We start from the raw sequence: 25590 nt of genomic DNA, 5'->3' as shown, positions 1-25590 counted from the left end.
CTGTTTCATGAATATTGAGCTTTTTACACTGTTAAAGACTTGGATTCCCATCCTAAACATAGACAAAGTTTCAAAAACTAATGTTGGACGTTTGATGGAGTATTTCTGTGTCAAAAATACTCCTTCTAGTTTCTCACAAGTTTAAATACATATGTTTAGCTGACCATATAGGTGTCAGTTTGTTTATTGTAAAACCACCCAAACATAAACCTAGGGGAAGTTCTCACAAAGCATGCTTCTTCATTCAAATGCGCTAACGGTTACTCCATTGTTGTTCTATGAATAACGTTACACTAGTCTGACGTGCAAAACCGTTTTGCTTGCTACTGATAATGTTAAGTCGCATACTTGATGTAAACGTCCATAAACCGAAGCATGTCCTCATAAACTGCGAGTAAATCATCCGGTCGGGAAAAAAATAATTTATAGGGGGTGAGCACAGATTGAATTTTAAGCGTGAGCGGGATGGTGCGGTACGGAATAGCAGGAGTGGGATGTAAAAAAAAACAGCCCCGTGAAGATTTAATTTGTAATAAAAGAAAGTGCAGAAAAAAAGAAAGAAAGAGCAAAAAGGGAGAGAATGGACTAATTCCTCTTCTTGAGACCGTTTTGTTTACTTCAAGTTCAAGCGCTTACGCTGTTGTGTTCAATAGTATCCAGGCTACACTTTAGTTACCGACCGCTACCGTCGTTCACTGGAAAATTGCATGCGGGAATGCGGACCAGTCAAATCCTGTAGTCACCACTTTGCTATGAATTCTGGGATAAGGAAGACTGCGAAGTTGTGCAAAGTTTCCATTTGCTGTACCCTTTGCCTGAGAAACGGAGGGCGTATTTTAAAGTCGTTCTCGAATTGCGGCAGCCTTCGTCACACCGCTGTGACGCAATCGCACTTCAATTGTGGCTTTCAGAGGTGTAGCTTTCACATTGGGACAGCCTTCGTAGTGCCGCTGTGGCGCAATCGCACTTCAAATGCGGTCTTCAGAAGGTGCAGCCTTCACATTGGAACTGCCTTCGTAGTGTCGCTATGACGTAATCACACTTCAAATGCGGCCTTCGAAAGTGCGCGCCCTTCACTTTGGGACACAGCTATAGAAACAAGAGGCCGTACTTTGCATTATAAGTATGAACCACATGGTGGCGCTCAGTGTTGGGGGTAACGAGTTACAAAGTAACGGATTACAGTAACAATATTACTTTTTTGAGTAACGAAGTAAAGTAAAGCATTACAATTAAAATATTGGTAACTACTTTACTAGACTATAGGAACATGATTTCGTGCGTTACCCGAGTCGTGTTTGCCTGTGTGTGAAGTTTTGGATCTGTTTAAGTGCTCCGTGCATGCGCTGTGTGTGCTTGCCTGGGCACCGTTGCCATAGAGATCGATTTGAGAGACGTAGTTCCTGGTGCGAGGATAGAGGGAGACGTGGACAGTGGCGATCTTCACATTACTTTAACTATCTTTTGTTTTTAATGTAAACATTACCAGAGCGTTTGACTGTTGCGCTTGCATCTTCCATACGTTTGCATAGTATTAGGCATGTCGCGGCTTTATAAACATGGCACTCGAGTAAAAAAAAAAAAAAAAAAAATCATATCTAGACCTGCATAACGCATTTTAACCGCAAAACCGCGACATGTGAATGATTAACCCTAAACTGATTAAGAGATAAACAGCACATTTTTATTTCAGTGCTTTTATTTAAACAGTCAGCTTGCCTCATACATTCAGTTTACTGCATCAACAACAAGCCAAACAGGGCGTTTCAACTGAACAAGGTGTTGCATTTTAAACACTTCTACATTATTTTCTATCTCTGTCCATGTGATAAATGCACGTTCTTAAATGAGCGAGTTTCCAACTTTATCTTCAATAATTGGCCTTGAATCACATTCATTCTCTCGCTTAGACACAAAGTGACCAATTATTATAATATTTTTCATTAACCATTTGTTTAATTTTATTTTTTTGTGTGTGTGTGTGTGCGCCATGAATCTAATAAAAAGCTGGTTTTGTTCTCAGGAGAAGAGTTTTGTTCTCATGTTTCCCAAAGTCTGTTCTGAAACTTGTGTGTTGTCATTTTAAAATGACCCCATTATAGCCTCCTTTATCCTGTTGTTTGTGGATTTTACATGAGGCATATTTCTTTGTGCAGACAGGGATATTGTTCTTTCTTATGGTTTTACGTGCCATTTTGTAAACTACAATAAACACTATGCTGACAGGCTAAGTGATGATAAGGCTATGATGTGTGTCCATGTACTCTAAATTAAGAAACGGGAAAGTAAAGTAATAAGTAGTGAAGTTACTTTTCAAACACAGTAACTAGTAAAGTAATCTCATTACAATTTACAGAAGTAACTAGTAACTAATTACTTTTTTTGAGTAACTTTAGCACATAGCTATCGACTTATGTTTCCAGAAAATCAGTTGCTGGTTTTGAGTCAATCGGACAAGCAGTTTCGAAGATAAATTACAACGCTGCAAAAACCATATGTTGAAACCTGCTAAGTTTGGTACCGTTGGACTCTCGTGAAAATAAGCATTTGAAGAAAAGAATTAAAAAAAACATTTCTCCACGATGTGGAGCTGTTTTGAAACTTCTCAGGCTCCTTCAGGGAATCATGTTGATGACCCATACCGACTTTCGTAACAACCCGCTCATGTGTTCATAAAATATAGCATTTTAGCACAATTAAAAATGGCATATGTACATGTACCCTCAATTTGGCTTGCTTATACTATGCACATTTCCCATGCTTTTAAACATATACCATATAAAGAGTAACAAGTGGATATGTGGTTCACAGTGGCCACAGTGTTTCAGGGACTATGTGTGCCCGGGATGCTTTCAACAAACCAGGTAATGGCTTTCACTCACAGTAATGTTCTGTACACATTTAACCTTCCTTAGTGTAAAGAAATAATGCACATTTGGTTCAAAGCTTGAACACCAGCCGACTGCACAGGGGTCAGGAAAGAGTGTAGAGCAATCCACACCCTAACTAGTGGCGCATCCTCCTGCGGATTGTGAACTGTCAGTACTGAAACACCCTCCGCCTACTTGCTCTAATGAATCTGCTATAATTCACAGGCACATTGGCAGATGTTCCAAAGGTCTGCCACTCTCTCATTTGTGCCGCCCACCTCAAAGCTCTCATTTCAGATCTTACTCTCATAATCAACATCAGAGTGCTGAGTCTTCTCATCTTTTCTAAACCACCGCACATTAAATAAAAACTTCTCATGGGAAAATCTCTCTCACCTTCCAGTTTGAGCGGCTCAGACATGGAAGAGTTCCTTGTCAATACTCTGTTCAGAGGTGATAACTGTAAACTGCAAATTTAGAAATTTGGATTGCAGTGAAGACTGTTTCTAAGCCTCTCTCCACCATGTGAAAGGTTCTCTGTAACTGGGTCTCCTGTAGTCCCAAAGCATTATTCAATCCTCTCTGAACCATGTGGAACTGCTTAAACACACACGCACGCACAGTGAGTGAAGCCAAACTGTCACACGACATTGCCCTTCATCCTCAACTGCAATGTACAGTGATTGCTTTCACAGATGTGTTCTTTACTAACAAAACATATACAGCTCAGGCAACTCTTTCCCTTTTAGTTTATTTCTAATTCTCACCTCTTCACTATAGGGTTTGGAATAGAACTCTGCACCGGCCGACTACCAATTTACATTAAATCAATCTGCACCAAATTTCGGATACCCGATAACCCATCTAGTGATATCGACACAACACTGTAAAAAACAAAGTCACAGCCTGAAATTTTTAAATACAATCGACTTGGGTGTTTAAGTTATTTCAACTTAGATTATGTTAAATTTACTTTTAAAAAATGAGTTACATCTTGTATAACATAAAAAAAAGTTTAACATTTCTTATTTTGAGGAGTTAAAACAATGTAAAAACTTTTGTTGTAACTTATTGAACATATCTTTTTTACAGTGTAGTGTCTGCAAATATTAAACAGCAAATAGACTATAAGAATCCTTCATGTCCTGCGTGTCTCTGTGTGAATGAATGCACTGATTCGCAGTTTAATTTACCTCTTACAAACACACACACACACACACACACACACATAAATAAAAATTATTCCATGCTTTAATTTTAACAGTATAAAGCTCAGTTGTGCCGCACATTTATGTATTTATTTTTATTTTATTTTTTTCTTTAAATAAATTAATGTTTTATGGCTTCATTTGATTACCAAAAAATACACACAGAATATGTGGCAAATACAGTCTAGGAAAAAATTAAGAGACCACTGCAAATGATCAGTTTCTCTGGTTTCACTATTTATACATGTGTGCGAGTAAAATTAACATTATTGACAAAATTGACAACAATTTTTCCGAATTCCAAATAAAAATATTGTAATTTAGTGCATTTATTTGCCGAAAGCAACAACTGGTCAAAATAACAAAAGATAGTGTTGTAAGACCTCAAATAATAGAAAGAAAATAAGTTCATATTCATTTTTAAACAATACAAAACTAATGTTTTAAATTAGGAAGAGTTCAGAAATCAGTTTTTGGTGAAATAACTCTGATTTTGAATCACAGCCTCCATGCGTCTTGGCATGCTCTGTACAAGTCTTTTACATTGATGTTGGGTGACTTTATGCTTCTCCTGGTGCAAAAATTCATGCAGCTCGGACTTGTCAGTGGTTTTCAATTCAAGTCTGAAGATTGGGTCTTGATCTGGTGATCCTCCATCCACACCTTGATTGACCTGGCGTTGTGGCATGGAGCATTGTCGGAAAAAACAGTTGGGGAACATTGTCAGAACAGAAGGAAGTAGGTTTTCTTCCAGGACAACCTTGTACGTGGTTTGATTTACGCTTTCTTCACAAAGACAAACCTGCCTGATTCCAGCCTTGGTGAAGCACCACCCAACTTCACAGTGGGTGCGAGACACTGTGACTTGTAGGCCTCTCCAGGCCTACGTCTAACCATTAGACGACCAGGTGCTGGACAAAGCTAAAAATTGGACTCGGGGATGATGACCTTACTCCAGTCCTCTACAGTCCCATCCTTATATTCTCTTGCAAACCTCAGCCTGGCTCTTCTTTGCTTCTCATTGATGACAGGCTTTTTTCTAGCTTTGCACGACTTCAGGACCACATAAAAAATTTGATAAATCATAAAAATAGCACAATTTTGCATGTTTCACTGCGTAATCAAGTAGCCCGTTTCAAACCATCCTCGCAGTGCACTTCACCCCAGCTGCCTTTTAGCATTCTTAAATGGTGGTGGAGAGTCGTTTTCACCCTCTGCCGGTCTGTAGCTTTGTTGCCCCCAATGTCTGCTGCTTGACCTTGTTCTTATGAACAGCTGTCTTTGAAATTTTAAGGACGAAAGCAACCCAACTGCTGCCAGTAAAGCCAGAATTGAACCCTTCTTTTTCTCACTCAAAACTTTCCTTTTCAACATTTTTGGCATGGTCAATTTATTGTTTGATTCCTTTTGAGTTATTACTAGCACTGTTTTTGCCTTCCAGCTGGTCCTGCAAGAGGATATTATGACCACAGAAGTTTTTTTAAATACTTTTCCTTGTTAAATAATTTTTGGTTCAGGTGATCACCTAATCAGAACCTCATTCAGTAGAATGAGGTGTGCCTGTGTTGGAATTCAACAGACATTGGAACGGAATGGCTTCCATAGTTGTAGAGATGCTGATTTAAGAAAAAATTGCAGCCGTCTTTATTTTTTTCAGCGCTGTATTTTCATAGAAATTGAAATTTAAAAAAAAATAAAAACGGTTTATAATATGGTTGTTTTTAGGAATTAAATTAAGTAGCAAGTACCCCACTATTTACTGGTAAATATAAAGAAATGTAAAATGTAAACAAACATCACAGACAATAGCAGACAGGGACAAAGGCAGCTCTGGCATAATGCCAATATCACTTCCATAAATGCTTAGTTTCTTTACAGTTATTGATGTATCCCCAAAAATACTGAAAAAGGTACCATTGGTTATATCCCATAATTTTGATTAAATTGTCCTTAACAAGTAATGCAATGCAGGAAATAAAACCATAATCTCTATAAATATATTATATTCCATTCAAATAATTAAAGTCAAAATGAAACAATATAAAATACAATATTTCTCCATCTAGCAGTTGTTTTTAAAGCCAATCACCTGAGCCTGTAATAATAACTACACTCTTAAATAAAGGTTCCAAAAGGAGGTTTTCGTAGCAATGTCATAGAGGATTCATTTTAGGTTTCCTAAATAACCTTTTAGTGAAGTTCATAAAGAAAACTTTTTTTTTTTTTAAATGTTAACATTTTAACAATCTAAAAAATATTTTTCCACTATTAAGGACTTTTTGTGCAGTGCAAATGTTCTGTGGATTTTATAAGTTCTTAAATGGAGCCAATAGCAATAAACATACTATGGTGAATATATTTTTTATATTTATATATAGTCCCCCTGAAATCAAAATAGAGTTTTAGGCTTTTAGCATGAATATGTCTTACGGTTCTCTAGTGTGCTCCAAAACAATGACAGAATTTGCATTTAAAAGATTATAAGCTTTCAAAACATACAGGCTCTCACACCGCCAACGTGGAATAACAATTTTTCAAAGATTTTCTGTGCAATCTAATGCTCTCTAGAATCTGAAGCGTCCCATCCCAAAAATAGATGCTGAAGCTGCGGCTGAAATCAGTCATTTGTTCACACATTTACAATATTCAACATGGTGAATGGCACATAGTGCACTATATGGAATAGGGAATTATTAAGACAGTGTAAATATGCTTTCAGTTGAGGCAAATTAAGTCTGGTCTCACGTTAGTTTCACGCGCACTGCTACAGCACACACACAGTCCACTCCGGTCCGGAGACACGAGAGCACAGAGCAGATCATGAATGAGTCGGTGCAGACTAGAAAACATATCGGACCCATTTGAATTCTGCACAGAATACTGTATTTCAAAGCGATATGGAGGAGATTATGATGCGAAACGGTTAGAGATTAGGAGGAAATTGCAGCGTTACAGAGCTGTAAGGCTCTAGTCAAGCAGTGATATAAACAAAACACTTGTGTTTTAACTGCTTGAGGTAGGCTACTAATGTTAGCGTCCTCTCAGGCTGGACAGCAAACATAACATCTCCACTAACGCAGCATATATTAAACAAATTAATTACATTATAATGTAAACACGTACAATATTGTAAAACACAGTTTCATTATCAGCTTTAAATCTGCATCTAAAGTGTCCCGTTCGCGCGGAGCATAGCCTCGCGTGTCAAAACAAACTCCATGAGGCGTCAGTTTTTATTTTACCTCTAGAGGTTGCACTTGCACTGTATAGTAACGCCGCTCAGCATTTGCAACCCAGAAAAACCATTGGTAGCTATCCACCAATCGGCTACACTGTAAAAAAATGTTTTTGTTTTTTGTTGGTTTAACTTAAAAAAGTAGTATCCTGGTTGCCTTAAAATTGAGTTTATTAAAAATAAAAATTTGAGTTGATACAATGAAGGAAATTTGTTTAATAAATAGAAACTCAAAATATGTATCTGAACCACATAAAAAATTTGATAAATCATAAAAATAGCACAATTTTGCATGTTTCACTGCGTAATCAAAAATAAAACAATTACCCAATATTCTTACAAAATCTTTTAATAATATTTTAATAAAGGTTGTCAAATTAAAAAAAATGTTCATTGTATTAACTTGACATTTTTATTTCAATGAACTCAAAATTTTAAGGCAACCAGGTACATTTTTTTTACAAGTAATTTTTTACAGTGTATCAGTGCCGATTAACCGGCAAAAAGAGACCTCTAAAAGATATAGTTCTAAAAATCATTGTAAATCTAAAAGAATAGGAGAGTTCACACCATAATTATAACGGCACAGAAGAACAATATCCTTAGAATCACTTTCAGAACGATTTTTTTTTTTCCAGCTAATGAATGATAAAAACACATAGCCAATCAGAATAACCAGACTTTAAAGAGCTTGAGCATTTAAAGCAGCGGATGTCAAACATGCAACGTGCGCTTAGAATAAACAGAACGTTATCATCTGCTGCCGTAGCTTTACTTCAATTACTGAAAACGTTTTTTAACAACACTAGTTACTTGCATGCTTTAATTAAAATGAATTAATTACTAAAAATATATAGTACACCCACAGCTGTAGAGCAAAAAGATTAAATACACATTAAGTATAGTAATGTATGCTAATTAATTGCTGAAAATTGCAAAGGAAAAAAAAAAGAAGAAAAACATGTATGAAGTCTTGTGAGCCCACAAGCTACAAAACGGCCAAAGTGCCAAACCATCGAAATTTATCTCATTCAGCTCAAATTACATTTTCCACAGGAGTCGACTAATAAGGAAAAAGGAGTAACAGAGGAACGAATTCAAGAAAACAGAAGTAATATGTAGGTGTCAGGGTGTGAGTGAGAAGCAGCAATGGAAAACAGGCAAGAAGAGGAAGAGGAGAGAATGTTATTCTGGGTGGAACAAGGAAGCTTGGATGTTGTGTGCCAATCTGAACCATAAAGGGATTTTCTGATGAGAAAGCAGGAGAGAGGATGGGAAGAGAGAGCACAGGAGACTTCACAGTACAGTAACATCTGTGATGCATTTGCATTGAGCTGTGAATAGAGCACCAGGTTCATGTGCTCCGTATGTGCTGGAGAGCAATTCGCAAACCGAGTAACTTCTCAGGATATCTGCAAAGTCCAATTTAAGACTTTATATAATCAAATTAAGACTGGATTTTAATCACTTTGTTATGCCTTTTAAACATAGTTAAGACTTTCTATAGCCTTAAAATTGATCAAAGTGAATTTAAAACATCAAAGTGAATTTAAAATTAACACTTTTCCCACCAGCGTCTTTTTTAATTATTATGATTGCCAGCCACCACCAGCATTTCTGACATTTTCACAAACATTTCACGCCCTCCAGAATATTTTGTTGTATGAATATCTAAACACATATAATATACCAAAAGAAAGAACAGAGCCTCCGCTTTTAAGCAAAAACACTCTAGTACTCTATAGCTTCAAACATTTTTTTGTTTTTTTTTTTGTTTTTTATCAGCACTTGAATGTGGAAAGAAAATGGAAAAAGAAATGTGTGTTTTGTCCAGATCGGATTCAGAGTGACGATCAAAACTTGGTGTTGAAATTAATCATTGCATTGTAATGCGGACATGGACGATTCTGCACTGATGCAGTAACAGACCATAATCGATATTCATAGTCCCCGCCCACAACTGCTGAACTCAGCTCTATTAGCATAGCATGAGCTTTGTGTGTTTTTATACATAACCATGTAGTCTTGTCACGATACCAAAATTATGACTTCGATACGATACCAGACTAAAATACCTTGATACCGATACTAAATCGATACAACGGTTAACAAAAAAAAAAAAAAAAAAAGAGATTATTATGTAGGGGTGACCCCGAATATTCGAAGATTCGATCCATCGATATGCAGAGCCTGATTCGACCACTGATCTCACGGTCGAATCTTCGCAGGTGTTATGAAACGCGGATCATCTGTCGCTGAGCTTCGCACCGCGCCTTTAAAATTAGAACACGTTTAATATGTGTACACACACCGGCGGCAGCATTCAGCGCCTGTCCGTCGCCACTCAGGAAGTTGTTTAAAATCCTGCTGCACTACAGAGCGCTTTCGTGCCGCTCATCTGTCAGTCACTTCAAAATTGAGCTTGCGTGTATATAATGTGCGCATCAGGTGGCGGTGTGAGATCCTGAGGCGCGCGGGGCTGAGCTTCGCGTAAGTCACCCGCTTTAGGCACAATCGGCTTCAGAACGTGCATGTAAACGCACTCAAAGTGTTCTTTTCCTCTCTAGGCAGGTATTTTTTAGGTTTATTTATCAAAATGTTCTTTTATGTATTTGTGTGATGTTCTGTATTTCGATCGCGGCTTTAACATGTTATGAGAAAACGGTTTATTAATGTTTATCCACCACATTACCTTTTAGGCTATTTAAACCTAAATAAGAAAGCCATTGTCAGTTCGTCTGTCAGTTGGCAGGCAGTTTTGGTCGCTTTATTAAAAGTTGTTGCTGTGTGCAGTGTGTAAAGGAAAATAAAAATAGTTTTACCCTTCTGCTGACAGTGTCGTGCCCCTCCCAACCCATTCACACACACAGATGATTCGACTATCAGTCGACCATAGAGAGATTCGACAATTCTGATTCGATTGTCTAAATCCTTAGTCGAGGACAGCCCTATTAATATGACAACAGAACTTATTATTCATTGTTTTATTTTTTTTACAAAAAATTCACTTGGCCAGCATGTTCCTGCCCTGGTTTTTGACCATTCCCTCCTCTTATTGCTATAATAACTACATGCCAATGTGAACATCTTATTTCATGATAAAAGTAATTTAATATATATTTTTTTTTAAATGTAATTTTATAATCATAATACAGATTTTTAATTGTATCTTTGTTTTTAAAATAAGCAAAAAATGCAAATTATAAACAATATGACAAAAACAGTGCTTTATTTTTCAGCTACATTCAGTCTATTTAACAGTTGCAAGTCAAGAAAGAAATTAAATCAAATATAAAACTCTTCTTCACTCTATAATTTAACTATACACTCATTCTTTAATATTATATATATATATATATATATATATATATATATATATATATATATATATATATATATATATATATATATATATATAGCATGTGGTGGTTTTTTCACTGCTGTTTGATGGTTAATAATTACGGTACAAAAACTGTACAGTATTAGCACTGGTTTTGTGTTTGTATTATGCATGTTTGAACAGGTTTCTTCTTTTAAATAAAATGACTTCATTACGTTTGATGTGTTTGAAATGTGATGTCACGTGAGCCTGACTGTGATAAAGATAATAATCAAAAGCAAACAGATGTTTTAGTTTTTGGCAGAATATCTGAGTGAAAAGCTGTACAGGCTCCACCCTCTTCTGGTAAGGAGTGAGAAGAAACGGCTCATTTGCATTTAAAGACACATGCATGAAAATGTTTTTCCTTCTACTCAAAAATAGTCATTTACAACATGGTATAATAAATGATCTGTGGTATTTTGAGCTAAAACTTCACAGACACAGCTTACAATGCTTATATCACTTGTTTCTGCTCCTCCTTCGCCTGCCGTTTGACCCAAAGATTGTGTACTCTTTCAGAAGATGCGCAACAGTGAAAACATGGCTTCAAAAGTGGGGAAGCGTTGGGTCATAAGTGACAGAAAATTCTGTCAATGGCAGGGAAAGAGCTTAGGGTCCCTGTCTGCTGTGCTGTAAAAATAAAAAGTAATTAAAATAAAATACAAAAGTAAACCCCTGTAATAGATCTATCCTTATGCTTCAGGTATTTTTACAGTAAACTACTATATTAAAAATGCAATTGTTTTAGAGTAAATAACACATTGAGGTGTAATCGTTATATTGTTAAGCGATATATTGCGATATAAAATGTGACGATATGTATTGTTGATGGAAACAATATGATTTGCGACAGAGTTGTCGTTTTTCATCATGTCCTTTTTCGTTTAACTTCCAAACACAAATGAAGATATTTCTTTATGAAACCTGAGCAATTTCTGTCCCTCCATTTAAAGTCCGTTATTCCTCTCAAACTTAAAAGATCAAAAAAATCTCATAAAGGCATCATAAAAATAACTAATCGAGTGTCTTATCTAAATCCAAGTCTTCTGAAGAGACACGATAGCTTATGATGAACTAAGACTTACAACAACGCGCATACTGTAGTAAACATGATAGTTCAAATGACTGTGACGAGCAGAAACAACATGAGTGATTAAATGCAGAATTAAAGTTTTTGGATGAGCTAAACATTTAAAGTTTGAGAGTGGTCATTTTGACAGGCTTTCTTGCGTTTAGGGCTGTGACGGATTGCACTGATCAGGTGCGCACGCACCTGAAGTGCACGCACGTGCTGCCGGTGTTTTGCCGAATTTCGACCCCCTGCCAAATGATTAACCCCCTCAGGTAAAGTCACTACCTGATTGCCTAATCCTAACCCCACCCCTAATCCTAGAACATATCATCTTAAGCCTAGTTCAAACTGCACGATTTTCAAACTCGTCGGGTCACAGCTCTATTCACACTGCATGACTATCTGGGGTATCATTCAGTCACTGCTGTGTTCACACTGCACGATGGTTTGACGACAGAGGAGTTCACACTGCATGACTGAACAAGAGGAAGAATCGCCGACAACTCTCTCGCTCTCCGGTGTGCAAACTACGTTTCCCAAACACACGTGCGATGTGACAAGTAAACAACGTGAGATCACACGTGCGTCAGACCGGAGTTCTCGCGCGAGACTTGGAATTGTTATTAAAAATGATAAACTGCACAAAGTTTGCTTCAAATTGAATGTGCGCTGATTTGTGGAGAAAAAGAAAAAAGATTATGGCGGAAGAAATTGTTGGAGAGACAGAGGGAGCCAGGATTTTGTTCTGCAAAGACAGTTTGAGGTAAATAAATAATTATTTAATGTGCTGCTGCTGTGGCTGGATGTGCAAATGTTTGGCCTTTGTTTCTGTTTGATAGAATTGTAAATATATCTATTAAAATACTGAAATTCTGCTCTATAACTCCTCCCTGAACCTCCTGCTGCCCTGTATCTCACTCTCTCATTGGCTGTCGGTGTAATTTTCAGTCAGAACGCTGTTCACACAGCAGGAGTTTGAATCGCCGACAGGTCCAGATATTTAGCATGCCAAATATCTCACCGGCGTCGGCGACTCGCCGGCGATTCTCTCTGATCGCGTCTTTGATAAATCATACTGCGTGATTGTCACTCGCGTGCACGAGCACCGATTTGCCTGTGATCTCGGGCATTTGTCGGCGATTTCACAAAACCTGTCGGCGACTCAAAATCGGGGCAAAAATCGGGCAGTGTGAACTAGGCTTTAGAATTTTGAAAAGCCGTAAACTGACATTCCCATAATTCCCTGTGTGACAGTTCATATTTAATTTGTTTTAAATTTAATAATTATGTTGTTGTTTTTTCATCGTTTTTTGTAATCAGTTATGTACATTAGGGTTTTGAGTTGCATCTTATTCATGTTACCATATTAGTGATCTGTATTTGTGTATGGCATTTTGTGCTCCTTGTTTGTGATTAACTACCACTGGTAATTTTCTCTATACCATCTGTGTTTATGGTGGTTGTCAGTAGATGGCGATGGTAACGATACAAAACAGATTTTAGGAGCAGTGTGGCCTAACTCAGTGGTTTTCAAACCTGTCTTGGAGGACCCCCAGCCCTGCACATTTTGTATGTCTTCTTCATCTAACACACCTGATTAAACTCATGAGCTCATTAGTAGAGACTGCAAGACCTGAAGTGGGTGTGCCAAATATGGTAGACATAAAATGTGCAGGGCTGGGGGTCCTCCAGGACAGGTTTGAAAACCACTGGCCTAACTAATACAGCAGGGCTGCTGGATATATGTCAATTACAGTTTTAAATAGTAAAATGTACAGGATAGTTGTGTAAATGTGTTAAAACTTTACTGTATTCTACAGAATTACTCTAGCAACCACAGCTGTTTTTTTTTTCTTTTTCTTTTGTAAAATCGACAGGATTGTTTTTTTTTTTTTTTACTGTGTGTTCCCAGTCCTTCTTTATGGCCCTGCATGATAAACATACTAATTAAATAGAGCAATAATTTCAGAAAGGGCTGTCAATTCCAATGAAAAACCCTATGGGGGCCCAGATGTGCCCTTCAGTCCCTCCAAATGTGCGAAAGTGTAAAGAACTTAGGGGCAGCTCCACTTCAAAACAACATATTTATAATAAACTCTTGCAGAACAAAGCATCGACACACAGTCGTGACGCAAAGCCCCCCTCAGCATATGTGCGCATTCAAACCACACATAAACATGACATAAACTTAGACCAGTTGCTCCCAGTCAGAAACCGACAGCTTGTCACATGAGAGCGCTGGAGAACTTCAGAAGTGGTGCGGCTGGGCAGAGCCTGTGGAGCCCTGTCTGCGCATCCCTACAGTTTAGCACCGTCAGCAAATTCGCACTCAGTTTCGGGACAGTAAAACATCAGGCTTTCTTGGCTGCGTGGAGAGAGATAGACGGGGAGTAAGTAAATCAAAGCATATGCTGACAGAAACTCACTCTAATTTCAAAGGCCTCCACCACGATCTTGACAAGGCCCTAAGATACCAAACTATTAAAAACATAAGGGGGTGCCAAAACAACTGCTGTGATGCTGGGAAGAAAATTAATGCTGCGGATGATGCCTGATGTCACGGCGCAGCCGGGGAGCTTTTACTCCAAAAAAAACCCCCTTCTGAAATATGAAATTAATTTCAGAAATAAAGACCCTTGCTCTGAACAGATGCATAACTACATTGGAAACCATAGGGAGGCGATGCAGTTATCAGGCACGGAAGCGTTTTCGGTTCATCTCCCTCATCCTAAAGTACGTCTGCGAGCTAGAAGGTGTCTATTTACCTTTCCACTAAGGAGACAGAAGTGGGCTCATGAGTTCAAGACAATAGAGCTGCCAGAACCCGCATTCGCTCCTCTACCACTACCTCTCACACACACACACTATGATTTATGGGTAGTAATTACTTCACTGCCGGTGACATCATCTCACCACGCTTGCCGCACAAAAGTGACTAATTAGCTGTGCTGTCTTCTGATGCCTGCAATGTCTTTTTTTCTCCTATTTTTTGTATGGAAGACAAGGCATGTCAAAACAAGACATTTCAACATCCCAAGGCAACATAGCTATCTCTGTAGCAACCTTTCTAAGCAGGCATACATTAACACAACATGTCTGTCGCTCTCTCACACAAAAACACAGAGTCTCTAAACCCCCGCAGACAGGCTCTAAACGGTTGCTCGGAGAACAAATGCAGTGCAATTGATGAGTAGAAGTTTCCTGTTGATCCCCTGGTCAGTTTCAAAAAAGACGAAGGCTCCGTTTGAAATCGCTCCATATTAGGGCTGCACAATTAATCGAAACGAAACCGCACGTTTTGTCAAAGGCTGCGATTAATTTATGCGTAGCACGGCTCTGTGATCAGTAGTGAATGCTGGGCGCTCACGCAGAAAAAAATATGGACCGCAGAAGTACAATAGGGCACGTCATTCCGGAAAATCTCTATGGACATCATACTATCGTGAGCTGAATAAACTTGCATCTCGTGTTTGGAAAGATCTTTGATGTGTATTGCTTTTTCAAATGCACATTATAAGCGACTCAAACTCGCAATGCTTTCAGGTCATGTACTAATCAGAGCCTGAATATCATTTTGTTTTTTTTTAAATTGCAGCCTTTGCAATTTCATAACTGCGATAAGCCAAAACGATTTAAACACGGTTTCATGTTAATTGTGAGCCCTATTCCATATACCCTTATACAGTGCACTATTTGAGGGGACAACCAATTGTAGTGGTGTCCGAAACCATAGTGGACATGATCAAGGGCACTTATTTAATCCCATAATGCACCTCAATAAAAGTGTATAACGGATGCACAGAATACGCCATTAAAGTCAAGTAAAAACACCTTTATTTATATAGATTCATGCGCTCGGAGCGCTCCTTCAAAAACGCGAGGCGCAGCAAGCAGTTAAAACGCGCCTAAGCAGCGCGCATAACGCTCTCCGCCAACCGAAATCCATTCAAAAAAGGCGCCTCTCGCTGCAAAAACGTGTTCTGTTTGATCGGGGCCTTACAGTGTTACCAGGAAAATAATGCAAATGCACAAATTTTGATTTAGGCTGTACAGACGCTCTGGAGAAAACGGTGGTTATCCAGCTAATTTCAATTATCATATAGTGTAAATGTAGGCAGATCGGCAATATAGTTGAAATTTAAGTGTCCCCAACTGAGCAAGCCAAAAGCCAAAGACAACGGTGGCAAGGAACCAAAACTCCTTCAGGACCAGAATGAAAAAAAAAAGGAAAAAAAAACATGGGCGAAACCAGGCTCAGTAAGGTTGCCAGTTCTCCTCTGGCCGACGAACAAACAGTGTATGATTATGATTCTGGCAACTTTACAGGTCATAAGTCATATCAGATAAATAGATATTCGTAAAGATTATTTGAAAGATTGGAGTAGTCACTGTGAGAATGAATACCCGTGTCTCGACAGAAGACATAAGTGCACTCAGTGTTCAAAGTCAACCGCTCATTTTCATTCACTCATTTAGTGGACTATAAGTGGAATAAAGTAGGGAATTGTGAATAAGTAGTGATTATGGACACAAACAAAAATACTTGTTCCTGCACGGCTATTTCCCCAGGAACTAGGGACTTTAGGCGGCCCCCTGCGTGTTTCGACCGCAGATTGCCAGAAAATCCATCTAAATGGTGGTCTAAACAAAGTTCCGGGTAGATATTTCCCCCTCAAAATGTCCCTGCTCGTGAGCTAGTACTTCAGTTCAGGAACTTTCGGGGGTGGAACTTGGCCGCTTGAACATGCTGAACGATTGGTTGACTTCACGCAACATTTTGATTGGCTGACTCCACGCAGCATTTTATTTCAACGTCAGTAACTAGTTATTTCTGCGGTGCGTGCAGAAAGAGTTGTTTGCTATTTGAATTAACAATGAAGTTTAAAAAAAATACGACAGACGGACCAACGCTGAGGTTCAGGCTTTATTAAGCTTATATGCGGAGGATGATATCCAGCAGGAACTGGAAAACAGTGCACAGTCCTACGTCACCGGACTAATCTCAACGGTACTTTTCCGCAATGGAAACGCAGACAGCAGGTGTTGGAGTTCCAGAGACAAATTGTTCTGGGTAATTTCGATGGAAACGGGTCTTTTGTGGCTGGCTGCATCCGAAATGTACCTCACGAAACTGATTTTAGACACACTTCTGAGTCAACAGTTTAATGATCTAAAACAAAACAGAGAGAGCTTTGACCATAAATTAAGGAATATTTAATTACTTCAATAGTAATGTATTGCTAGAAATTACATTAAAAGTGAAAAAAACATACATTTACACACAAACTGATCACCAATTTTGACCAACGTTTAATTTTAGCTCAACTGTCATAGAATGAAACACACAAAAGTGTGGGATAAAGGCAGTGAAGGGTAAAAAAAGACAGGAAATTAAGCTAACTATTGGATTCAGATGTGCCTTTATGCCTTCCTATACCTTGAAATGCATCCTCAGAAGGTAGCATTTTTAAGCTTTCATATGCAGCCATTGCCAAACATTAGTGCATCACATTCATAGTCAATGTGATGAACTACACTGTGTTTACCTTGCTAGGACACTGAGAGCTAACTTCATACATCCATCAACAACCAGCTGGTTAAAAGCAACTGCAAAAAGTCTACAAAAAAAAGTGAAGTTAGTTTTAAGTAAAGGTCAAATGGTTTGATATTTCATTAAATAATGCAAAGGCATTCATGCATTTTCTCAGTGTGTGTTATACAGCTGCACAAACCTTTCTGTACGACACATTGTTTCATTCTTATTGTTCAGAAAAGGTTATTTGTAACGCATCCATAGGGCTCAGTTCAATCAATATCAAAATATAGCTATCTATTGTGCACTTCACGAGTGGGGGGGATAATCACCCTCTGTAATACTGAACAACAAGTGTAACCTAAGGATTTTAAGACTTTAGAAGGACCAAGAACACCTGTAATCATCACCACCACATATTGTACCATACAAACAGTGACCTCAACATGACTCCGTGTCCTAAAAGAGATGCTTCTCCATTGAGAATGAAAAAACATTAAAAAAAATGCTTTCTCTGAGAGTGAAACATTTATTAATCAATAATAGATTTTCCCTGCAATTAAACTTGCATTTGCACTTTCTGATACTGTAACTCACCATGTGAAAAAATGTTTTTTTTTAAAAACAACCTTTCCAACTTTTTTTCTTATAAGAAGGCTTCTTGATTAAAAATCAATTATAATTTGTGTCAAAATAATAACCTTCAATTATCATTAAATTATAACTGTTTCATAATAGAATAGTTTGACTGCCTTTAAATGTAATTATTGTGGCGAGTTAACTGGATGGAAACATAGATAATAATATAATCATGACAATATAGACAATTAAATAATTATAAAAAAAAAATACATTGACGATAGTAAAGTTGTTTGTAGAGCTGGAGAAAAACAATATAACTACCTGTTGCTAACCTAGCTCTTGTTGCTAACCCAAATCTTGAATAGCAACTAAACAAAAATATCGACTTATAACATTAAGTTAGTATAATATTTAGAACAAGTGGACCAAAGTGTACGTGAGTTCATTCTTTGTTGATTATTCCTCCTGCCAATCGTGGTGAGTAAATACAATCCCCAAAAGATCCTTAAAATCAAAGGCCATGATTATGAAAGGTCATCAATCCAGTACTGCTATTCCGTTCGGTTTTTGTGTTCTCATCCCACTATCGCGTGGCCAAGTGAAGTTTGTGATGAACAAAGGAATACTCCACACCCCCTTTGTGCTCAACTTTGAGAGCAGACGCACCAAAGCTCCCGCTAAAAAATGCAAAATCATTTACCTATATCGGGAAGTCATCTTCGAAGAGTGTTATGCTCTAAAACATGCCAAAGTCCTTTGAGGCGTGGTCCCGTTTTGTCGTTATAATCCAAAAGCACAAAAACTTTCTGCGCTCGGATGTTTGGCTTGTATTGATGATAGTGCATTGTCTGCACGTGCTTAGACAGCTCATTTGACCACGCCCCTTTCACCCATGACCCCACCCCCTGCCCAATATCTTTTAGAAGAATGACATCAAACAAACGTGAAGAACATTACGGTTTATATGTGTTTATTCAAAATGTTTTCCCCTTCCGTTTAATATATAGGTATTGAGTGTATTGAGGACTTGGTTTTTGAGTAAATTGCTTATATAAGTTTATAATTAAATATACATTCACGAAAGCTTATCGGGCTGTATTGGTGACATGCGTGGAAACCCTAGTATGTGGATAAGTGTAAATATTTCTAAGTGTTTCTAATCTCTCTAAGTGCACTGATTCAAACCATCTGTGCTGCCTTCTGTTAGTGCTAAAGAGTTATTTAGTGTGTTGATCTTAATTCATTTTTTTTTTTTTTGTAAAAAAATATATATATTAAGATTCTGATTTTATATAGGCATATATATATATATATATATATATATATATATATATATATATATATATATATATATATATATATATATATATATATATATATATATATATATATATATATATATATAAATCAGAAACTTAATATTTCTCATAATAGCTCACACAAAAAAGCTGATCTTTTTAATGGCCTTTTGTAAGGTTTTTATATATATATATATATATATATATATATATATATATATATATATATATATATATATATATATATATATATATATATATATATATATATAAAAAACCTTACAAAAGGCCATTAAAAAGATCAGCTTTTTTGTGTGAGCTATTATGAGAAATATTAAGTTTCTGATTTATATATATATATATATATATATATATATATATATATATATATATATATATATATATATATATATATATATATATATATACATATATACACAGCGGCGTAGCACCACATGTATGTGTATGTATAGAAAACTGACTTCTAAGGGCTCGGAAGTCAAAATAAATTATTTGGATCGCATGTCAAACTGCCAAACTGTTGAAATTACGTGAAATTGGCGATCCGAATCATTAATCAATCTGCTGATTCATTACCATTTGAATCTTTATTTGAGGTTTGAAAACAAACGCGGAAGAGAAGACAATGCTGAATAAAGTCGTAGTTTTTGATATTTCGGGACCAAAATGTATTTTCGATGCTTCAAGAGATTCTAATTAACCAACTGATGTCACATATGGACTACTTTGATGATGTTTTTATTCCCTTTCTGGAAATGGACAGTATAGTGTGCATACACTTGGATACGCTCTCAGACTAAATATAAAATATCTTAAACTGTGTTCCGAAGAACGGGTGTCTTACGGGTGTGGAACAACATTAGGGTGAGTCATTAATGACATCAATTTCATTTTTGGGTGAACTAAGCCTTTAAGTCAACTTACAACAAGCAATCATGAGTTTATTGAGTCAAAACTCAACTAGTTAATGAGAATTGGACCCTAAACTAATGTGCGGCCATATGTAGTTGCAAGAAAAAGTATGTGAACCGCTTGCAATATCTGTGAAAATTAGAATAAATTTAACAAAATAAGACAGATCATACAAAATGCGTATTAATACTCTCCAGAATAAGATAGTTAGCATTTATATATATTTTACATATAGTCATATAGTCATTTTTTTTCATATAGTCATTGTAAAGTACATATAATGAACAAAAGTTTATGAACTTAATTTGTGTGTGTGTGTGTGTGTGTGTGTGTGTGTGTGTGTGTGTGTGTGTGTGTGTGTGTGTGTGTGTGTGTGTGTGTGTGTGTGTGTGTGTGTGTGTGTGTGTGTAGCCTGTTTATGTGGTTTATGAGGACACAAATTTGTATAACTACATGGGTATTACACTGGTATTACACTATAAATGTGGTTTATGAGGACATATCAAATGTCCTCATAATTCAAATGGCCTTAAAAACATACTAAATGATGTTTTTTTGAGAAAGTAAAAATGCAGAATGTTTCCTGTGATGGGTAGGTTTAGGGGCAGGGGCAGGGGCAGTGTAAGGGGATAGAAAATACGGTTTGTACGGTATAAAAACCATTACGCCTATGGAGAGTCCCTGTAAACCACATAGACCAACATGTGTGTGTGTGTGTGTTGATGTCCAAATTTCTCTTATGTTGTGTAAATATCTTTCTTTTTCATTTAGTACTGCCCTTTAGAAGCAACAGAAGATGTTTCCCAGAAGACAAATTAAGTGCAATTTACCTTGATCTTCAAATTCAAAAATCTTTCACCCCAAGCATTTGAATGGGGTCATTTTAATAAATGCAGCTATTTGTTTTGTCTTGTGGACTATGTAGATATGTGTTATGTAAATTATCTTATTCAGGACAGTATACTAACTAAAAAAAAATGATGTCTCTTATTTTCTTAAAATTATTCACATCTTCAGATAACAAGTCAATTCATAGCAGGTAACATAGATATATGAGTTAGAAACCAGCACCCCAACACAATCCATCATCCGAGTCTGCTTGACAGACTGATGCATTCATATCTTAACTTTGCACAACTGTGGTATTCAAACGGCTTCCTGTCTCTTTTCTCATTTGGGGGATGTAAACAGATTAACGCAAAATCTTTCGAGAGCCCCCTCCCCGTTCCCGACACAAACCAGTGCACCCAGAAGGAATTAATTGGTTTCAGCAGTCATCCCTTCTGAACAATCCACTTGAGCGCCCCCAATGTAGCCTCCCGGCAGAGACATCTCATCTGTCTCACACTCCTCCCCCACAGAGCCGATGTCTAGACCCTCTTGCTGCAGTGTGCATCAATGCTCGCACTTGACTAGGGCATTAGGTTCACACCCTGCACTATCAGTTGGGATGATGCTAGATAATGACTCAGGCCGAGTTGCTGGAACGCTCAGCTCTTGAGACACTGACAAACCATCTGATCTATTTCCCCCCCTCATGTAAACATGCCATATTGCAGGCATGCAATGTGATTATTGAATGTTTGTAATGTCTGGATCGCCACCATTAGACGCACACCCACCCGCCGGTGTCTTATCGTGGACAGGAAGACTGGGGAGGGAGGGACGGACGGATGGATGTTTAACAAGGTCTACAGAATTGAAACAGTGCCGTGATGTCATTATGTGACAGTTCCCTGTCCCTTCAGGTTGCAACACGCTTGCCTGTCAATCTTTCGGCCATGCGTCACAACATATGTTTCATTTAGAGTGACATACGTAAGCAGTGCTGATGCAGGCGTTTGTGTAAGTGGTATTAATAAATAATTGTATTTATTCTCAGCCATATATTTTACACTAGAACGTTTCAAAGTAGCGATACAGTTTACCTTGTTGATCACTCATTTGTAGACTTCATAAACAAACTAGGGTTTGTTTACTGGTCTGCCAAGCGAAAGCAGAACAGTAACTTTTATGACTGGGAATGAGAGTTTGATATCAAATCAATCCAAAATATGTGAAGCCATTTTCTGTTTTAGTGTTGGCGTAGTTACCGTGTTTTGCCTTTGTGGGGCAGTACCGCTCTCAGAAATGAACATGATGGTGGTGCAGAAATGATCCTTTGGTTTTATGATGCGTTTAATGTAATGACAAATTGTATCAGGGGGAATATGAAGAGAAACAGTCTTGCAACTGAAGTTCAGTTCCAGCTGATTTTATTTCCTTCTTGGAAAAAGACAAAGTTCTGTACAGAGGTCTGACAGGCAGTGACTTGACACAATTGGCTGGCTTTTGAGTTCACTACTCAAATGTTGAGATATGGTATGGCAAGACAAAACAATATTGTACACAGCATATTGCACAAAATGAAACAATAAAACATATCTATATATTCCAAAAGTCATGAACAACACTCTTAAACATAGGGATGTATAAAGATATATGTTCTCGTTCCTGTCATGATATATCATTGTCAGACATAAACACGCAATCTTTTACTTATTTTACAGTCAATGTACATAGAAATCTTCATGTTGATCCTCTGCCTTAAACACAACTGCTCTACATAAACCTGAATTCAGAAATACAAAATGCTATTTGCCATGCCATAATATACTAAAACAATTAGCTACATTTAGCCAACAAGTAGAAAAGATTAAATATCCTTGTACAATTATGGAGTGAAGACGTACTTCATTGTTCATGAATTATAGGCATTTCGACCGTATCTGTAATTCCATCCAGTGGTTCAAACCGAAACGTGTCACTATAAAAGCACAAAGAAATTGGTATTCAAAAGGTACAGTATCCCAAATAAGGACGCGATAAATCGCAGCTGTTGCTGCGGCTACATACAACCTCATTCAGCGCGCGCGCGTCGTAGGCTAATGACGATTGGTCGTTGAAATGCAGATACTGTCTCTTTAAGAAGCCTGTGGATTGACACTGTAAACATGTTTAGGGGGCAGATTTTGGAGACAACCCAACCCCCTGGCTTTAAAAATCGGAAATCCAAACAGCGATATTCACCGATTGACACCCCCTCGATAGATTTTGTACAAAAATACACTCAGAAAATAATGAAACATTTAATCTCCGTTCCATGTGAGAGGTCATCAATTAAATAATACGAAACAAGACTAGCCCTTCCGCGAGACAGACGGACATGTGCATGTGTAGCCTATACACACAACAGACTGACTAGAACACAACTGACTGAGGGGAGCAATGTTTGGCCGTTATAAATACATCGATATAAAAATGCCAGCGCTTAAAAGTTACTTGCGAGAGAACGAGGATGAAAAAGTAAAAAGGCAGAGAAAGACACAGAGAGAGAGAGAACGCTCCTCGGATGAATTTTGGTCCTGATTTGTAGTGTAAAGAGTCGAATCATCTGAGTTGCGTCTGAATCCTGATGTCATGACGACAGAAAAGCTGGTGATTGTGATTGTTTGTTTTTGCGTCGGATCTGGCGCCGCCATTCAACACCAGTTACGCTTCTCAACAGCCTTTCGTAGTTAAATCGTAATGAAAGCATGCGATTCTGGTCTAACAAACGACCTCAAGCGCTCCATTCAGTACCTCCAGCAAAAACAAGCATTTGACCAGACTTTTTTTCTGTTTAAAAACGTCCCTTTTTAAGTCGGAGAGGGCGCACAACGTTAACTCGCCACCGCGCAACGCCTTCCTCTGCGTCCAAAGCGCGCCTCCTTCCAGCACCAAACGAGCAAGCTAAGCACTTTCATCTGCACTCTTGTCAGTGGATAATGAGAGCCCACAGTATCTGATGCATGATAAACAAGAGGAATCATGTCGTTGACTCGTCTTCTGACTTGTCTCGGAGGGTTTTGCAGCCCTCCAGTCATTTTTCAAGTTGTCCTTTCAATCAGACTCATTGTTAGAGCTCAATAAGTGAACACTAAGTTGGATATTGTCGATTCGAGCCAGTCCCCTGATATCATCTCGCTCACCTCTGGAGTGCAGTAGTCGGGGAACTCAAAGTGCGAGCCGGAGCCCGACTCAAAGTTGAACTCCAAATCTCTGTCCAAAGGCGCTGTGCCAAAGGTGCTTAAGCTGTCAAAGCCGGGACTGGGGTCCGCCAGCTCGTCCTCGAACTCCTCATCCGAGGAGGACGATTGCGAGGACGAGTGCGAGGCGGAGGGCGTCGGAGACGGCGCGCGCGTATACTTGAAGCGCGCTCCGGGCTCCGCGTCTTCTTTTCCGCTGGCGACCACGTCCTCATACAGGCTCAGCGGGTCGCTGGATTCCGCCGAGCTGCTCAGAGTGGGACTGGCCGGCACGGCGACGGAGGGCGGGCTGCTGTCCGAGCTGCATCCCCCGAACACATGCCCGCGCTTTGCTGGTTTCTCGGGTATTTGTTTGGCGGCGGAGACAGACCTGGACTTGTAGAGAGCGTGGTGGTCTGCAGGGACGGAGTGGGCGGTCAGCTCAAGCGTTGTGGACTTTCTGTGCGTCCTGCTGAGAGTTTTCGAGCTCTTTTTGGATGCAGATTTCGCGCCGGGGCTGCCGCTCACGCGCTCCCCCTTCTCCCCAGTCTTGCCGCTGGATGACTTCACCTTCTTCCGAGGTCGATATTTGTAGTCTGGATAGTCTGCCATGTGCTTGAGCCGCAGACGCTCGGCCTCGCGGATAAAGGGGATCTTGTCGCTGTCTTTCAAAAGTTTCCAGCGCTTGCCGAGTCTCTTTGAGATCTCCGCGTTGTGCATGTCCGGCGACTGTTCCATAATCTTGCGCCTCTCTATTTGCGACCAAACCATGAATGCGTTCATTGGCCTCTTGATGTGGCCCGATGGGGTTTTGCACCATGCGATGTCCATTTTATCCCCAGCTGAGTTAGGGGAGCCTGGAGTCTGAGAGGCGTCCATGTCTAGGTCCATCTCCCCCGAATCAATAGAGTCGCCGGGGAGCACGTCGCTGCTGCTGCTGTTGCTGATGTGCGTTTGCTCCACCATAGCCAGGTCTGTGCCCATGCACTACAACAGTCTCAACTTTTAATTGCGCACGAAAATCCTACACGTGCTGCAGCTCGAGACGCTTCGAGAGCGCTAAGAGTCTTTCTTCTTCTTTACTCTTGTGCGGAATATGATTCAGTCAAGTCTGGAAACAAAGTTGCTGCTGCCGCTGACTGTCTTCTGGTTCAGCACGCCGTCCACAAAGCGCATATCCCCGTGAGGAGCTCTGTCAAGTCCCGGCAACGTCGTCAAAATCAACAGTGTGCCGTTCAACTGCCGGTTCGACTGAAAACGAACCCAGAGTGCGCTCTGGACGCGAAGTATCTGAAGCCGTTTAATGGAAACGGACAAGTGTCTTCAGCATAGTTTGTCGTATGACCATGCGGTAGGTTTAGACGACTGCACTTTTTCATGCTCTGAGCTTCCTATCACCCTTCACAACTTTCAATACTTCTGCTAAACCGC

General features: G+C 38.8%; 1 protein-coding gene and 1 long non-coding RNA gene across 6 annotated transcripts in view; both read right to left on the bottom strand.

Moving 5' to 3' along the window:
- The window catches only part of LOC137047824 (uncharacterized), a 201311-nt gene extending 182577 nt beyond the window's left edge, over nucleotides 1–18734 (bottom strand). For all 5 annotated transcript variants that reach the window (XR_010899257.1, XR_010899260.1, XR_010899258.1 and 2 more), the window contains exon 1: nucleotides 18583–18734. This is a non-coding gene — a long non-coding RNA (uncharacterized lncRNA). The remainder of the gene's footprint in view (nucleotides 1–18582) is intronic.
- A 3617-nt stretch (nucleotides 18735–22351) lies between these two features.
- sox4a (SRY-box transcription factor 4a) lies at nucleotides 22352–25590 on the bottom strand. The gene has a single exon (XM_067425732.1). The coding sequence runs from the start codon at nucleotides 25141–25143 to the stop codon at nucleotides 24058–24060; it is 1086 nt and encodes a 361-aa protein (XP_067281833.1). The 5' UTR covers nucleotides 25144–25590; the 3' UTR covers nucleotides 22352–24057.

Source organism: Pseudorasbora parva, chromosome 19 (genome assembly GCF_024679245.1).
Source record: "Pseudorasbora parva isolate DD20220531a chromosome 19, ASM2467924v1, whole genome shotgun sequence".
NCBI classification, from domain to species: domain Eukaryota; kingdom Metazoa; phylum Chordata; class Actinopteri; order Cypriniformes; family Gobionidae; genus Pseudorasbora; species Pseudorasbora parva.
Note: the sequence above shows the minus strand (reverse complement) of the source record. Positions and strands in the feature narration are given on the sequence as shown.